The sequence below is a fragment of the Monodon monoceros genome, unplaced genomic scaffold (genome assembly GCF_005190385.1).
Source record: "Monodon monoceros isolate NGI ecotype Baffin Bay Population unplaced genomic scaffold, NGI_Narwhal_1 Super_Scaffold_13, whole genome shotgun sequence".
Taxonomy (NCBI): domain Eukaryota; kingdom Metazoa; phylum Chordata; class Mammalia; order Artiodactyla; family Monodontidae; genus Monodon; species Monodon monoceros.
This window is the reverse complement of record NW_021703769.1, coordinates 34,891,260-34,910,080: the sequence shown is the minus strand read 5'-3', so window position 1 is coordinate 34,910,080 and position 18,821 is coordinate 34,891,260. Positions and strand designations below refer to the sequence as shown.

The following is an 18,821-nucleotide window of genomic DNA, read 5'->3' as shown; positions in this document are numbered from 1 at the left end:
GTTGCCAGTAAGCAAGTTGCTTCAATCTAATAATAGATTGAAGGTAGAAAAATACCTAACCCATACTAGAGTGTTCTGTCATAAAAGATTCAAGAAGTTTCCAGAAACATTTCTTTGGATTTGCTTGCTATATATATATATATATATATATAATAGAAGCAATTTGATGTACTTTTTGAATGTTGATCAGCTAATGTTTTGAAAGAGATGGTAAGGCATGGGGTTAGAGATGGAAATGATTCTGAAAAAAAAAAAAGAATGGAAGAGGAGGGTGTATATGTGTTTGTGTGTGTGTGCGTGTCTGCCTGTGTTGTGTTTATTGTCCAACATCTAAGCCCAAAAGAATTCCTCTAAGGTAAATTTGTTCATTATTAAAATGAATAATCTGTATTAGAAAATAAAATCTTCCAAAGAAAGCATTAGAAAACACACATTTATCCATAACTGTCTTATTGCTTGGAATGCATATTAGGTTTTCTGTATGTTTTCCTTCATTTATGGAGATTTTTTCCAAATATGTGAATTAATATTCGCCACTACTCTCTCCTTTTCTGCTTAAAGCCTCAAAGCTGGTTTATTTTTCTTCCCTAAAATTCCTAACTCCTCATTATTATATCCCATCCAACCATTATATTTCCATTTGATTAGATCCAATAAATAAAGCTTCTGGGGCCAGGGGATTGCCACAGGTTGGGATTAATGATATGTCATGAGTCCCTCAACCCTTGTTGTTTCTGAAACTAGTATCTGGCATTATCTCTGCCTGGCTGTGAACACCCTCTGGAGTACATTACAAGCCTATGATTGAACTTTGGAGCTGAAGCTCCGAGTCAGAGCTCTGCAACTTCTCACTTGACTGCACTCATTTTGGGCAGCTGGCTTCATTCACTTGAGTTTGTCTCAGATTAGTCAAGGCATCCATGGATGGAAGAGACCAGAAAATTGAAAATCACAATCCGTCTATTAACACAAGCTTCTGAGAAATTTCTCATCTTGTGGAGTGTGATGATTAATTGCCTATATTTATATTTATCGTTATTTATTGTCTTCTCTTCAATCTTTAGGGTAAGAAGTTTCCAGATTGTGAAACTTTTGTTAATTCAGTGGCTTTCTTCAATAAACACTGTCTCCTTCAATAAATGGATATGGGAACCATTTCTACTTGCTTTCAATGCTGTGAAACCAACAGCTACATTTGAGGGAACTATGCAAAATACAGAGGATGTGTTGTTCATCTTGACCGTCTCTAGGGTCATCAGTTTGATCTGATCTCTCTCTTCTACATTATCTGTCTGCTGCCCCAGTAAGACCGTGAAGGTCTTTTTTTTTTTTTTTATTGAAGTATAGTTGATTTACCGTGTTGTGTTCATTTCTGCTGCACAGCAAAGTGATTCAGTTTATATATATATACACACACACACACACACACACACACACACATTCTTTTTTATATTCTTTTCCATTATGGTTTATCACCATGAACCTCTTTTGAACATAGGTCCAATTGCCATGGGATGGCTTAGGCAAGTGGGAAAAGAACTTTAAGCATATGCCTTACTGATTACAGGAGCCTCATCACTAGGGTATATTCATATTCTCAAATATTCTCTGTGGGAGGTAAAATACTGGTTGCTTTGGATACAAAAATGACACAAGACATCTTCCTTACCTTACCATTTAGGTAAGGAGGCAAGTACAAACAAAGGAGAAGGCTCTTATGTGCCAGGGAGTTTACACCCTCACTGCACTATTACACTTCTGGCTGTCATTTCTTTCTCTTTTTCCTTGCCAACAGAATAATCTATTTAGGCTCTGATATGCTTCAGGGTCCGCTCTGCAGCCCTGGGATAAATCTTAATTCTTCTCAGCCAGTCACAGTGGTTCTGTGGTCCATGTTGGTACTTATTGTAGGGCATTGCTGTATGGTGTAACTCTGGGCTACATCTAATAGGGTGTAAAGGAAGGTCTGCTGGGTGAGTTGGGGAAAACCTCACTCATACAAAGGGCCACAAGATGCACATGTTCCCTGGGCCACATGTGGAGCTTATTTCTTATGGAGGCAATGCTCAGGGTGCACAGTCATCTTGAAACAATAAGAGGATGGGACTTCCCTGGTGGTACAGTGGGTAAAACTCCATGCTCCCAATGCAGGAGGCCCGGGTTTGATCCTTGGTTGGGGAACTAGATCCCACATGCATGCCGCAACTAAGAAGTCTGCATGCCGCAACTAAGAAGTCCTCATGCTGCTACTAAAAGATCCCACATGCCACAAGTGAAGATCCCACATGCTGCAACGAAGATCCTGCATACCACAACTAAGACCCAGCACAGCCAAAATAAATAAATATATATATATTTTTTTTTAAAAAAGGAAAAGAAACCATAAGAGGAGCAAAAAGATAGAAAGCATCTGGGTCTGATGACATCAATGAATTCCTGATTTAATCAACACTCAACTACTCTGCTTCTGGACTTCTTGCTGTGTGAGGTAGTAAATTTCTTAATGTTTAAGCCATTAAGTAATAGTATCCTCTTATGCATAGCCCAAAATACCCTGGCTGTTTCAATTTACTTTCATTTTCACATGAAGAAATTAAGCCTTAGAAGACTTAATTTACTTAAAGGCAAAATGAAACTTGGTCTGTTTATTTGCTAAGCTCAACTTCTTTCCATTCTACCACCCAACTTTCATAGGTCTGTGTGTGCTTTAAACCAAAAATAAATTATAAAAAGCTGCATATGCTAAGGACTAAATGAGTAGGAGAGATGTAAAGGGAGGGAGTGACACTAAGCTTGGGTTGGTAGTGGATTGCCAAGGGAAAAACTATACCTTAAAGTATAGGAGAGGAATTGAAAAATCAGATAGTTTAATTCATCAGAGGGATAACTAAAACCTCCAATCTAATGTTTTACTTCCCAAGCTGAATAAAAATGTTAATTATTCAGAGATATGTCACTTTGCTTTTCCTGAGTATATGGAGCCATCATCTCCCAAATGGTTTAGAGTATGGAAAGATTTATGAAGAGCTGAAAAAGTGTAATTGAAATGAATGCACACTGTTCAGTCCTGAGACAATCTTGTTTTGAGTCATAAGGGTAGATTCCTCAAGGAAAAACAATAACTTAAACCGTAATCACTACCTGATGTACTGCCAAGTCTATCCAAAACCCTAGAAAATGACCATCGTAATTAAACATCAACTCATTTTGTGCATGTATTTCTCTCAGTGATTGGATTTTATTTTTCCTTCTGAGTGTCTTGATAGTCAACAAAGGGGCAATAATGAGCAGAGAAATAGACATAATAATAATAATGCATTGCTAAATTGATTGGTTTTTATACTGTATGTTTAATCTTTATGGTCCCTTTGAATGCTCAAAAGAAAACATTCCAAATAATGAAGTTCTCCTTATTTGAATTTAGACTGGCATTTCTCAGGAATACTTGTTCTTAAAATACTCCAAGAAAGTACCTAGCGTGGTCATGACTAGGGGAGGAGGGTTGATCATAACCTTAGTGTGAGTGAATCTGTAAGCTTTTTTTCCCTATATTCGAAACATACTGCAGTAGATACCAACCTTTGTTTGAATCTAGCGTTTTAAAAACTCATTTGAATAGGAAAACTTTTCTTTTTCCACCACAATACCCCTTCATGAAATAATGTTTCTGTAGAAAATATTTCTACTTGTTCTGGAACTGCTTGTAAAGTATAAAATCTAACTCATTTTCTAGGTATTGATTTTAACATTTAACTGGATTTTATCGGGTTATACCTTGGTTATAATTTTATTTTACAACATTCTTAATAGGCTTTGGGAAGTTTGAATTTCTATATTTTAGATGCTTACCCAAAGGTCTCTGAGAGATAAGAGTTCTGACTCTCTATAATTAAAACAAGGACACTAATAATATCATATGAAGTAAAACCAAATTTTACCTGTTAGAAGAGGATTTTAGGCAAAACCTCAAGAACCTGTATTAGAATTTATATTAATTTTTAAAATTAATTATATGGAATTCTCCTTAGTTCCCCTGCAGAGATTTTGACTGGTATTGGGACAAGGTAATATTGTAAGAATGGAGATTTACATAATGCAAACCCTGGTATGAAAATATATGTCTCAGAAACGTGAGGAAGATAAGTTTAAAAAAAAACCTTAAAGATCAGAACATGGTCTAACATAGGTAACATAGCTTTAAAAATTGAATACTTAAAAAGATGTGAATACTTTTAAGTATTACTAGAAATACTTAAGAAATTTAAAAATACTATTAGAAATTTAAAATTTGGGGAGAGAGTTGGTTTAGTTGTACAGAAATTTGGAGACAGCTCTTTGAGTTCTTTCTTCAGCAAAAAGTAGAGTGGACCGTTCTCTTTTATAGTAGCTGAAAGCTCTACTTTCTGAAAACTATTGGCCATTAATATGGTAACACCCCAAACCCAACTGACACAATGGAGCCAAGTTCTCTACCATATTTGTGCTGACCAAGTTAATCAGAGGGAGGGCAAATGAGTGACCCTGGAAGAAATTAATTGGACTAAAAGTCCTTAGTAAAATGCAGTTAAAAAACAAAAAGAACTGCTAAGAAAAAATTGAACAGTATTTTGTAGTTCCATTGTTTGTGTTGATATTGAACAATTTTCTTGGAACTATTATTGTGTTGTCAGTAAAACAAATGAGTAATTATGTATAATTTGCTAGGTATCAAGATTGATATAAAAAGCACAGCTATAGAATCAAGAATTTAAATTGGAAGATAGGAGTAGAAATCTTTATGTGAATTCTTGTGCCTTAACAAGAAGAAAAATGTATCTTTTCTTGATTTGTTCACTGAAATGGTCCAGAAACAACATTCCATAGCACAGGGTTCAAATTGCTGTTACCCATATGCGTATTTTTTCACACTAAAAGGAACAAGGGATCATTGGGGGAAAAGTCTGATTCCATGCGTGGTGCAGAAAGATGAGACTGGAAGATCTTTATGTGCCAGAAAACAAGGACATTTTTCAAAGATCAATGGGTCATGTCAAGAGGAGAGAGAAGCCAGCCTAAAAAATGTTTCCACTGACCAAAGCTGAGACGATTTGAACATCAAAAGGAGAATATTGGCTGTGGTTGAGTGAACCTATGTAAACTCTGAAAACTTTGTCCATAATGATATGCAAAAAGGGAAAAATTAACATACTCTGAAAGAAGGTAAAAAGAATAGAACGTATATATACCCAGTCAGTCTTGTCATTCAGTCATTTTGGTATCATTGCCTGATTTGTTATATGGCAAATAATACAGATACTAACACAAGTAAATATATTCATTTTTGGACTTAAAAAAGACTATTGGTAAAATTATTGCATAGTGTGACTTCCAGATAGATAAAACAACATGCAATGTCCAAAATTTAACTGAACATATGTTTAAGTATTTTTAAGCATTTTGGGGTCCTAAGTACAAGATAAATGCAAGATTCAACCATGTGTCAAAGTCTTTAAAGTTATACTTCTTAGGATCCTATCAAGTCAAAGATCTAGACTTTTACTTGAGGTTCTATAGACCTCCTCAAACTTGGATGAGAAAAAAGATTACATCTTTAACTCAAATCACTATGTGCAATTTAACATTCTCTTCAGTTATGAATGTAGGCCACAAATCACTGTAGTACTAGCAGGACAGTGACTTTGTTACCAGTAGAAATCACAGATATTTTCATATCATATTCCAATTGTTGCAAATATCACACGTATTATTTATACAATTTTTTAAAATTGTGTTAATAAAATATATACAATTTTATCCAAATTTGTTTTTCAATATTTGATCAAAATATTTCAATGGAAGTTTTTCCTCTTTAATTCTATGTACATTATTTTATACGTTTAACATTCTTAGAAGGGTCCATAGGCTTCACCACACTGCCAGATACATCAATGCTACCGAATAAGATTAAGGACCTCTGGGAAGGAAAAAATCCTTTACAAATGCTTAGCAATTTGAGTGGGAGCTGAAAAATTTTTGTAATAAGTCTAAGAAACTGAATCCAAGAAAGTGGGCTAAGTGGACACTCTCTTCTTGAAGCTATGAAACCTGTAGTAATTTTAAAACAGGTTAAGGGGCTTCCCTGGTGGCGCATTGGTTAAGAATCTGCCTGCCGATGCAAGGGACACGGGTTCGAGCCCTGGTCCAGGAAGATCCCACATGCTGCGGAGCAACTAAGCCTGTGTGCCACAACTACTGAGCCTGTGCTCTAGAGCCTGCAAGCCACAACTACTGAAGCCTGCGTTCCTAGAGCCTGTGCTCTGCAACAAGAGAAGCCACGACAATGAGGAGCCCGTGCACCACAACGAAGACCCAATGCAGCCAAAAATAAGACAAACAAATAAATAAATAAATTTATAAAAAAAATAAAACACGGCTAAAAATATTCTGACATTCCTCCCATTGAGAGCTGTGGTCTATGTCCCTTACCTTGAAGCTGGGTAGGTTTGTGACATTTCTGACAAATAAAGAACCTTGAAGCTGGGTAGGTTTGTGACATTTCTGACAAATAAAGAACCTTGAAGCTGGGTAGGTTTGTGACATTTCTGACAAATAAAGAAAGAAGTGAAAGTATGGAACTTCAGAGGCTAAGTGCAAAAAAGGGCAATTAAGCTTCCTCCACGTTTCTTTGGGACACTTGTTTTTGCAGCTATAAGCTGCCATGTAAGAAGTCTACCTACCCTGGGGCTGCCATGCTGTGAGGAAGCCCAAGCCACACGGGGAGGCCAATTTTAGGCAATTAGGTCAGCAGTCTTAACTGAGCCCAGCTGTTAGGTCACTAGCCCAGGTCCAGACATGTTGGTGGTGAAACCTCCAGATGATTCCAACAACCAAGCCTTTTGTGTCACCCCAGCCATTCACTTCCCAGCTGTAGCCCAAGACACCAGGGAACAGAAACAAGCCATCTGCCCTGTGTCCTGTCTGAATTCCTGACATATAGAACATGATCAAAATAAAATGGTGGCTGTCTTATGTCCCTGTGTTTTGGCATGATTGGTTATACAGCCAAGAGATGACAAGAATAGGGTTTAGGATGAGCCAGACACGAATCTAATTAGTTTTATAGCATGAATCTCTCTTAGTAGGTAGGCAGTTGAAACAAAACAGGCCACAAGTAGCATGAGAACAGTCCGATTTTCATGAAGAACATGCAAGTTGCAGTTCAACTGCCTGTAGAACTCAGAGTGTATGATTCTGACAAGATGGTCTCAGATGATATGGAATCATCCTGAAATAGCTCATTCTAGCTGTCCAGGGGCCACATTGCTATCTCCGTCCAAGAGTCATTTCTATTCTAAGCTATTTTTCACCAAGTGTGGGATACCAGGCTAACGCTGGATTCGATGCTAGCACAACATACATTTGTGCCTAGAGAAATGGATCCCCTTAAGGAATTCAGAAGACTGAACTGCTTATTTGCCAGATGGCTGAACCCTGTGAAATTCTCTTGAACACTCTCATGAATACCTAGTGCCTGGACCTCCCTGCCACTATGTGCATGGCATTGCTGGTCTATCCTGCCACACAAACCACACACCCCTAGGCAATGAGCCATAAGCACATCAAAACCTCCCCCAAGGCATGGCAAGTACCTGTAACTTACAGATACCAAATGAGACCCCAGACTTTGGTTGCATTGTGGGTCTTAAGGTCTGGCAATCTTATATTCATTTGGGTGATGGACTGTCTGAAGCAAGAAAGTGATAAGGTTTTGAAAAGTCCTTTTTTTTTAACCAGTAGGTTTTTTTTTTTTTTTTTACAGAGTCTTTCTAAGGCTGGTAATCAGAGAGTATTCTGCAAGAAATGTATTTTGATTATAAAAACATTTTTAGTTTATTGAGATTGGTATTTATTAAAATTTTTATTCTAAACTATATTGAGATAATATATATTATATATATGTTTTAATATTTTTTTCTATTTAACAATCTACTAAAAACCATGGCAGTGCTCAATTTAGGGTCAAGTTAGGAAACGCACTCCTTTATTATAATATTTGCAACAAAGTATATATAAGTTGTCACTCACAAAGAAATTTGTTTATGTCTAAAGCCCTGTCACCTGAGCAAAATTATTAATTTGCCTTGAGTGGAAGTTGTTTAGGGAAGAACTTTCCTGTAGAAGAAAACAGTCCAGAGAACTATGTGGCTTTATAAGTGGCTTGAAGTCTATTGAAGAAAGAATTCAGTTACGCAAAAATTCCATTGGTCTGAAGATACCAGACATGAATACATTTTAGATGACATGAAAACTTAGGAATAGATGTGAAGAAATGATATTGTTGCTTGTGGGTGGAGCCTCTGGTCATGGAACCTCAGTTCTCAGAGGTTTTTCACAAGAAGTGAAAGGAAATATGCCTCCACTTCAGAACAACAGTAAGCAGAGGTTGGTGACATTTGGTGAGACTGGATAAAATAATTGTCAAAGAACTATGAACTCATACCTGTGAGGTAGGTGTTGTGTGAGGAATTAATGAAATAGTGAGTAAGTGGCTGAGACATATCTTCATTCAAATCCAGTTTCTCAGGTGGAACGACTCCATTTTCTTCTCCACTCAGATAGCGCATAAATCCATCCACTGATATCTGTCCTGGAGGAAATGAAGAGTTAAGAAGAATGTGAATGTATTATTTTCATGGGTTTCTGGCATCATGTTGCTTTAACTTTTTTTTTTTTTTCCAGAAAACTCTGGTAGCATCCAAGATGGAAGACAGTAGCCCCAATTGCAATTTAATATGGATAAACAGTAGTCTAGGATCATGTTATTTCACTACATTTATCTCCAAATGCCAGAAATAATAGAGGAAAATGTAGTTACATGAGTATCACAGACTTTCAGAGGAGTTAAATACCTGAACAGTGATCTCCTGTTTTTAAATATAAGAATGCTTATCAACTTTGCATATGGACAGCAAAATGTTATTAGTGCTTATCTCTAGGTGATAGAATTAGGAGTGCACTTCCCAATGTTCTATCATGAAAATATGTTACTTTTATAATTAAAAGAGTTATTCACAAGTGGTTTTATTATTTAAAATAAAGTGAAAATGTTTTCAAATAATGATTTTTTATCTCTAAAACAGAAAATAAAGATGACCATACTGAGGAATAAAAATTTGAATGCTCATAAAAAGGAAGGTCTTTAAAGTTCTTATTTAGAATGACTTTACTTCAAATGAAAGAAATGACTCACACTTTAGTTAGTTTATTCAGATTGTATTTAGAATTTTTCTTTTGTTGTAATCTTTCTGAGGTGACTAATACTAAATACTGAGATAATTCTTTATTAAAGTGAATTTTATGTCATACATAGAAAGGGCCATCTTCATGATTTTGGTTCATCATCACAGTTTGTCTCTTCAACCTTAACAATCAAAGCCACAAACAAACAAACAAACAAAATAAACACAATCACCAGTGCATTTGTGAGCAGTAAAGATCTTGCTAGTAAATGTTAGAGGGAAGTAAGTTTTTTTCCTTGTTGAAAAAGTTTTGTATTAATATAAAAGTGGTATATGTTTATGGAAGAAAAATTAGGAAATAAGATGAACAGAGAGGAAAAGTAAAACTTTTCTGAACATGCCTAACTCTTCCTTCAGAGACAATTACTATTAAAATCTTGTTGTATATGCTTCCAGAAAAAAAAAGTGTGTATGCGTGTGTGTGTGTAATTCTTTTATGAAATTGCAATCCTATATATCTGTATATGATTTAGAAACTTTTGTTTATATTAACTGAAGAATATATTATGAACACTGTCATATAATTATATAATATTTACATTTTATATATTATAAAATATATAGCCATCACATGACTAAGTAATATTCCATTATCTTTGGAGTTGTCTCTCATTTTTCACTAGTATAAATGACATTGTATGGAATACTCTGGTAGTTGAATCTCTGTACAAACTTTTAATTATTTCCTGAGAATGAATTTCCAGAAATAGAATTGCTGGTTCAAAGACTATGCATATTTTTAAAGCTTTTACTACACATAACCAATTTGCTTTCTGTTAAAGTTCTAGCAATTTACTCTTTCACCAGTGGTTTGCCTTCTCTTCACCCCATGCCAAACTCACAGGTAAAAACACGATATCTAATAATTCTAATTTTTATTGATTTGAGCATTATTTATTCTTGAATGGTAAGAGATGTGTCATCTGCAAATGGAAACGCTAGCACTGACTGTTTACCCACAGTGTAAATCTTTTTACATTCAATACGTTTCTCAAAATAACTGATGAGTATGTTCCATAATTCTGGAAACATTATAGCTAAATCACCTTTAATGTTTTCCAGGAATAAATAAATAGAAAGAAATTTGGTTACTGGCTTTTGACGAGTGGAGCTGTATCTTACAAAAAGAAAAATCTTATAGATGCCATAGCTTATACCTCCAAATAACCATCACCTACCAAGGTGATGGTTCCAATCATGCTGTCATTGATGAGAACACTTTGGTTATTGCCTTTGAAACCTTCTTCTGAAATTCATTTATGGTGGAATGCATATACTCTTTCAGACTGGTTTCAATTTTTGGAAACAAACCAAAGTCAGTGCCTCTTAGGGCCAAAGTTATCTCAATAGATAGCTTTCAACAATATTTTGGAGCATAAAACATTTAGAGATAAAGTATTTTTTTAAAAAATCTAATTTCTTCATCGTCTTCCTTTTCGTTCCTTTTATCGGTAGGAACGAAAATCATAGAGCAGGTATACAAAAGACGAAGACCTGAGATGCTTAAATTAAGCTTTAGAAGCCAGGTGGCCCATCCTCTCGAGCATCAGTGTTACTGGAGTCCCGGGTCCTGGGTATTTCCATGCTTTGGCACTCGAGAGCTGGCACTTTTTAAAATAGAAAAATGGGTGTTATTTTATTTACTTTGTTGTTAAGTGACTTTCAGTCTTCTGTTTGAGGTTTGGGGTGATCCTTCGTCTGCATTGTGGACAATTATCATTTTACTCTGATTTATCGCCATCTTGTCACCTTATTCTCAAACGAGTGTCTATTCCTCCCTCCCTCTTTCCCTTCCTTCTCCCATCTCTTTACCTTGCACTCACTTAACAAACATTTATTGAACGCTTGCAATGTGATGAATACACAGAAAAGTAAAGCAGAGCAAAGCACAGACTATGCCTTCAAAGAGCTCATAATCTAATAGAAAATAAGACCATTCACCCCTTGAACAGCAGGCATGCGCTCCTCTAGAGCAGGATGTATGTTTCTATCTTTGTCATCCTTGGAATATACCACAATTCTCTGTGCACTGTAGCTGTAAAATCAGCACTTACTTTTGACAATTAGTGATTCAAAAGAGAAAATAAATGGTTTTGAAACTGGGAGATCACTAAAGATGGCATAATTTTGATTCTTTTATCTGATTAGGCCAAATCATATGAAATTATTAATATTTGGTGTTTTTAACCTATGCAAATGACAGTTTCATACATCTCAATTTCTAACCACAGCTGTTCCTCAAAGGACAGGCAATAAATGCAAGTGGCTTTAGGGGCCAACAAAAGAAAGTAATGTGACTCCTGGAATAAAGTGTACCCAAGGAAAACTCACAAGTATATGCTCCTTCTAAAGGCATGCAAATGACAGCAATACAACATGGTGTGACCAAGACATACCATCTTTATGGTGCGGGTGAAGGCTGTGTTTGTGTCTGGTATCTTGGGAATAAATATCCCTTGGTGTGATCAGCAACTTTTAAAAGCAATTAAAACAAAACATATGCCAATATGGCATGGATGACAAATTAATTCTAATTTTAGCATGGATTTCCATTATATTGTCTCTAGTGCCTTCCGGGCACTTGTGTTGAGAAAGATTCTGAACCATGCTTGTGAATAATTTTGATGTCGGTCATGGAATGCATGACAGAAAAGTGGGGGTATGCAAGCTATATATTTGTTATTCTCAAACCAGGATATTATAATTTAGTTATGCTCTGCAACATGCCAAAGAACATGTGTCAAAGTTTTATTTGATTCATTAATGAGAAAATCAGGATGATGACAAACCCATTTCAAAGAAGGCTATGGGATATTGATACATACATATATGTGTGTCAGCAACCTACCCCCCAAACCTATTAAAATATTGCTAAATTGAATATAAACTTGCTTAAAGTCCTATAGGTCAATTAATACAATCTTTGGGTTACCTTCTCTACCTTTACTATTTCCTAGGAGTCAAAGATTTTAACAGAGTTTTTAGCATAGATTAAAATTAGTAAAAACAAGAGTTAGGTGAATCAGTGTTTGTAAGCTTTATTTACAATTAATTATATCAAATAATTAAAAAATCCCCAGCTGAGGAATTTACCTAACTTTGAATAGGAACAATATATGAGTTTGGAGGACAGTTCAGAATATGATTGTAGACTGCAAGTAGGCAGAGCAACTTTTCAACCCCAAAGCTTGCCTTGCTAACTAAAGGAGCAAATGTGCAAGACTTTTGATATATCAAATGACTAGGCAGAGATATGTCAAAGTCAAGAAAAGCCAATGAAAAAGTAAAGATCAGGAGTTGGAGGTTTATAAGTTGCAAGGCATCAGCTGAGGGGTCAAGAGTTCATTTGCAAAAATGTAGATGTTTTTGGCATAATGAATTAGCCTAAAAATATAGTTCTGACCAGTAAAGGCTTTTGGATGAAAACAGACCCTTAGAGGATTTTCCTTTGTTGCATGTAACCTACAGCTGGAATACTGTTGTTGCTGTTGACTTAAATGCATCAGTACTTTTCCACCATCCTGTCACTGTTTTTGCGAAACTGCTTACGATTTTTTTTTCAGGTCCACTGAGGCACATAGAAAAATGAAAAGCCTTGAGAACTAAGATGGGGAAAACACTGTTTTTCTAAACCAGTCAATTAATAACAGTACAAGAAATGCGGCTTCCATTCCTGCCAGCAGTAACTGATCAGCGGCAAACTCTTCAACCATAGGATGAGAAAACTAGATGGGCTCTTATGTCTCTTTCAGCTCTAAAGTTCTATGAATTCAAGTGGTTTAATACACTCTGGATGATTACCAGCTAAATTAAAACAAAATGTCCATATTAGAATGAGATTATGAAACATCAAACCACAATTAAAAGCAATGTGATGATTTTCTGGAATAAAAACAACAGGAAGATAAGTTAAGTTCAGAAGGATAATACCAGCTGACAAAGGCTAAAAATAAAGTCCCTTCTATATTTTCTTAATAAAAGATTGATATGCTTCCAAGTGGACATGCCACTCATATAAAGACATCTAAGATCTTTATAAGCATTTATATTATTTGAACCACTTAGAGCCAAAGTAGGAAAAATATAAGTCTCAAGGAATGGAGAAAACACCGCTCTATGAAGCTTTTTCGTTCAAAAGAAGTTCTAGTGTATACTGAAAAAAGAAGGCTGGTGATCAAATGTGAAAAGATCTGACTTCAATGGGGAGGAACCATCTTCAAAGGGATACGAGAGGAAATGATGGTCCCCAATGGCCATTTATATGGCTTGTCATTCTTCAGCAATATCTTTGCTGCAGAGAAACTCTCAAATGTCAGGCAGCTGTACACATGTGCCATGGCCAGGAACTGTACACATGTGCCATGTGTACCTCTGCCTCCTTCTGCCTCTCTCCTTCCCCTGGGGTAGATGATGACTGAGGCTCCACTTGTGTCCTCTTGAAAATGTCAGGAAGACAAAAATTTGAAATTTTGTTGTGACACAATGAGACCTCCCAGGGATGCTTTTAAATCTTGCTGTATATCCAGGGACATACAGCTGGATGCATTTCATGCTTACAAGTGCATGCCAAGGCCTTTGAATATATACTGGGGAACAAGCTACTCCCTTGCCTTCTTTAAACCTGGGACCATCCTATGGGCCTTGGGAACAATTAATTTATTTTTATATTTTTGGCTGTGTCGGGTCTTAGTTGCAGCATGTGGGATCTTCGTTGAGGCATGCGGGATCTTTTGTTATAGTGCACGGGCTCTTCGTTGTGGTGCGGGGGCTCCTCTCTAGTTGAGGCACACGAGCTCAGTAGTTGTGGCGCATGGACTTAGTTGCCCTGTGGCACATGGGATCTTAGTTCCCCAATCAGGGATCAAACCCACGTTCCCTGCATTGGAAGGAAGAGTCTTTACCACTGGACCACCAGGGAAGTCCCAGGCCTTGGGAACAATTAAGAAAAGGAGGATCTGTGTCCAGAAAAGGGAGCTCTGGAGAACAGAATGGAACAGTCTAAAGAGGTTTATGGACTGGTTCTCCCATTTTCTCAGGTCCTGACCCCTTTTATTAATTGACTTCTTGAAACCTACTTCCAACAGAACTTTCCAGCTTGACCTCATGTTCCAGGCATCTAAGAAAAGATGTTTCAGCTTAAGTCTCTCCAGGAAGAAGACACAGTTATCTAAACCTCTTTGCAATATGTTCAGGCACAACTGTTCTCCCAGTTTCATTTACTTGATGAAGCCTTTCCTAGAGTCTTATGACTTAATCCAATTTAGATTAATCAATTAACATTTTTTAAAATTCTATTCTTTGTTGAATCTCTTTTATTTTTTGTAAACCGCATCTTCCTCCTTCATAGTTAGCTTTTCATTTCAGTGGGAGCACATTTGTCAGTAGCTTCCTGAGAAAGGGTTCCTGAGTGTTAAGTTTTTTGAGCCTTGTACGTTTAAAAATGGCTTTATGACATTTGCATTCTTTATTGCTAGTTTATCTGGGTATAATATTGTAGGTTAAGAAAATTTTCTTTTAGATTTTTGTGAGAAAAGTTGCTTCATTGTCTTTTAGCTTCTAATGGGCTGTTAAGAGACTTGAAGAATTACTATTTCATCATCCTAAAAACATATGTGGCCTGTTTTTTTACTTTGTCTCTTTGGAAATTTCTAGCATCTTATTAAGTTCCAGTTTCTGGAAACTTCACAATGATGTGCTTTGGTATAGGTTTATTTTTATCCCCTGTGCTGGACACTCTTGAAGCCCTTGTAGTCTGAAAGCTATTATTCTTCTATTTGGAACATTTTCATAAATTATCTTGGGGCTTCCCTGGTGGTGCAGTGGTTGAGAGTCCGCCTGCCGATGCAGGGGACACGGGTTCGTGCCCCGGTCCGGGAAGATCCCACACGCCCCGGAGTGGCTGGGCCTGTGAGCCATGGCCGCTGAGCCTGTGCGTCCAGAGCCTGTGCTCTGCAACGGCAGAGGCCACAACAGTGAGAGGCCTGAGTACCGCAAAAAAAAAAAAAAAATATTATCTCTATGCTAATTTCTGTTCTCTTTCTTCTGGAATATTATTTGATCAAATTTTACATTTTCATATATTCTCCCTCCAATTTTTCATTTTATTTATTTGCTCTACTCTCTGGGAGCTTTCCACACCTTATTTCCAACCCTTCTTTGAGTGTTTTGTTTCTGCTACCCTCTATTTAATGTCTAAGAGCCAGTTTATGTTCTCTGACATTTCTTCAAAAAATAGCATTGTTATTTTTTCAGTGGTTCAATATGTTTTACTATCTTTCTAAGGATATTAATGATATATGTATATTTAAAGTTTTCTTCTCACTACATAGTCATTGTTTTCCTTAAGGTTACTTTTATTCTTGCTTACTTCTACTTTTTAAGTAAGTTTTCCTCATATGTCTAGTGATTTTTAATTGCCTGTTCATATTTCAAATGGGTTGACTAAAAAGCTGATTGGACTTTTCAAAGCATCTGTATATCTGAATGTGAACATGCAAAGTGTAAGAGTTAATAAGGCATCATTGTAGAGGGATCAGTCTTTGTCTCTTTGGAGTAACCCCTAATGTCAATACCTTTAGTTCTTTCTTCTTGAGCCGATCAAGTCCTGAGAGAAGATCTGTTTAATCACTTGCCAGGAAAATAAAGGCCTGGATGCCAGCCTTCCAGAGCCAAATGGGGGAAGGGGTAGAATGTTTATGATCACTTTATCTCTTTGCTTTCAAATGGTATCCCTGCCTTCGCCAGGGATTGTGTTATCCTCAGACCCTCTGCTTTCTTGTCTCCAGAAGGGAAACCTTTAGTTTTCTCCCAGGTGGGAGACTATTCCTTAAACAGCTGTCAACCAACCCTCCTTATTCTAGGCTGTAACTCTAAACCTATGATCAGTTTCCTCAGATGTGTTATAGCTGTAAACCTATAGATCGTTGCCAAAATTGTGTAATTATTGTCTCTTACCCTATTATATCCACCCTTGCCAGATTATGCCTTAAAAAAATAAAATGCGATTTTAGTGTGGTCTCAAGAGAGTTTAATTAGTTGAATACATCTAGACTATTCATTCTATTTATCCTGATGATCCATGATTTCTCTACTATACCAGACTACAGAATTTTGTTGATTAAGTTAAAAAAAATCAGATTTCACATGCTTTATCCTTTTGATCCTACTATTTTTAGGTAAAATAAATCAGATGGGAGAAACTGAAGGTCTTCTGCTATAGACCTGCTTTGCCTGGTCAGGGACTTATCGTGGATCTCCTTGGTTGTCTTTCATTCAAATCTTTTTGGCGAGAAGTATGCAGTGACTAATATCTCACCATAGATGGCACTATATGGATAATTTGTCAGTCAAGTTTTCCTTGCTGTGTCTTTTCCCAGGTAGAATGTAGTCAGTCACAGAGGCAGCCGGAGCTCCCAGGTATTTATCAGGCGGGAGTATTTAACAGACAAAATATTTCCTCCCTTATACTTTCCAAGACCCTCTCACTCTTCTCCAATACAGGCAACGACACAGCATTCTAATTTTGTCTCAGGGAATGGAGGGATGGAAGAGAAGGGAGAACTTAAGAGTACCTTTTTGGCTTGGTTCTGAGGGCACTCTTCTACCAAGGCTTCCTTGTCCCCAAGCCTAGGGGAAGTCCCAAGTCCTGAAGAGAGAAGCCTGTGGCTCCTTTCTAGGAGATGCTCTAGAAAGTTCCAAGCCCTGGTGTTCCCCAGTGGCTGGAACAGAAGGAGAGTTTTATCTTTACTCTCTCCCTCTGCCTAGTCCCTGGCAGAAGCACTAATCAGACAGTATTAAATGTCTAAAGCCATCAAAATAGAAATAGGGGACTAGGATAATTCACAACAGAACAAATCAATCCTTAAACAATGAAAGAGCTGATTGTCCTTCATGACACTGACATGACAAGTTACCCGCCCTGTCAATACTTTCTCCTTCTAACATCTTTGCTCAGCAATGCTAGAATTTCTTTTGAAATTCACAAGTAAGAAGTTTATCTGAAATAAATCTATAGCCCTCACCTTCTACCTAGAAGCTTATGAAAGTGACTTTCAATAAGGTTGTGTAACAAAAGCTGATGCTCCTTATTGCACAGATGAGCCTGATGGCAAGTCCTCAGCACCAGACTCTCACATGATGCTTTACATGGGCTCTGTGACCAGGAAAGGGAAAAGGACAGCAGGGCATGGTCACAAGCTAATCTCTAAATAGAATTCATGGCACATTACTAAAGTGACTAGAAAGTTTTGAAAGTCAGGCTCTTTCTTGTTCAGTGTGTGTTTTTTACTGGGATGGTTACCTTGGAAATGACCTCATCATGGCATCAAAGCACCAACATGGAACTGCTACCTCGTTTATCCTAAAAGCAGATGTAAGGTAACAGTGGCGAAGTGCTAAAGTGAAAAATAATTCTGTGGAGAGTCAAAGAAAGAAAATGTGGCTGGCTGTGTCTACAAACATAGTACTTTTTAAAAAAAATAATGGATTCTGACTTGAAAGGAAGTATATTTATACATGTGCAAGCAGGATGGTAAAGGAAGAGAGAGCCAGCCTTTGAAGAGCTTCATTAATTTAGTCTATCTCCCATATATTATTCTATAAACCTTTATATACTATTTACTATATGCAAATATTAACTCATTCTATCCTCATAATAACTCTATGAAGTGGGTACTACTTTTATGCTTATTTTATGGGTGAGAAACTCAAGTAGCTTGCCCAAGATCACATGGCTTACAAGTGGATAAAATGGGATTTGAACCCAAAGTCAGGCTTTGTGTTCCATGCCATTAACTACTATGCTATCCTGCTGTACAGCACATAATCTAGTACTAGAAGAAGGTAAATCATAATCTTCACCATATCACATCATCATAACAGGAAGAGCTAGCATTACCTGAGCATTGACCATGTGGCAGGCACAGAAATCCTATAAGAGAGGTACTTTTTACTTCCCATTTTCAGATGAGCAAACTGAGGCTTAGAGAGGTAAGCAACTTTTCTAAGGTAACGGGGTACTCAGTGTGAGAGCTGGATCTGGAGGTGGTGCCAGGGCAACGGGAAGGCAGATGGTGGTGCGTGGGACTGATGATGTTTATCCACAAAACTTTCCTAGCACTGGCCTGGATGAGGAACAAGGATGATGAAAGGAGAGGATTCTGCCTATGTAGCCGCTGGCTTCAATTGAGGCAATGTGGATTAGTCCTAAAAATAGCCCTGAATGTGACCAAGGAAGAGCTTTTTCCCATGATTTACTTATCTCTTTAAAACGTGTGACTTTAATCTTTTTGTTAAAAGAAGCTGGACTCAGGCAGGACAAATGACCCGTCTAGTAGAGGCGTGAGGATTAGCTCTTTGATTTGGATTTGTCTATCAAGATCTAAAATTCTTTTCCAGACTCAATTTACATTCTAATCTCCACAAGTAATTCAAAGGCACCCTCTAACATTTTTATTCTCCAATCCATGAGTCTAACTTGTAGGAAGAAAAATAAAATACAACAAAAAAAATGTGTTATGCCAATGTGAGGACAACAGAAATGCT

The 18,821-nt window shown here is 36.9% G+C and overlaps 1 protein-coding gene across 3 annotated transcripts in view; it reads right to left on the bottom strand.

Annotated features, from left to right (window-relative positions):
- The window catches only part of PLCB1 (phospholipase C beta 1), a 682,570-nt gene that overhangs the window by 157,936 nt on the left and 505,813 nt on the right, over positions 1–18,821 (bottom strand). For all 3 annotated transcript variants that reach the window (XM_029220651.1, XM_029220652.1, XM_029220653.1), the window contains exon 10: positions 8,480–8,626. In XM_029220651.1, the coding sequence (XP_029076484.1) occupies positions 8,480–8,626 (147 nt within the window). The remainder of the gene's footprint in view (positions 1–8,479; positions 8,627–18,821) is intronic.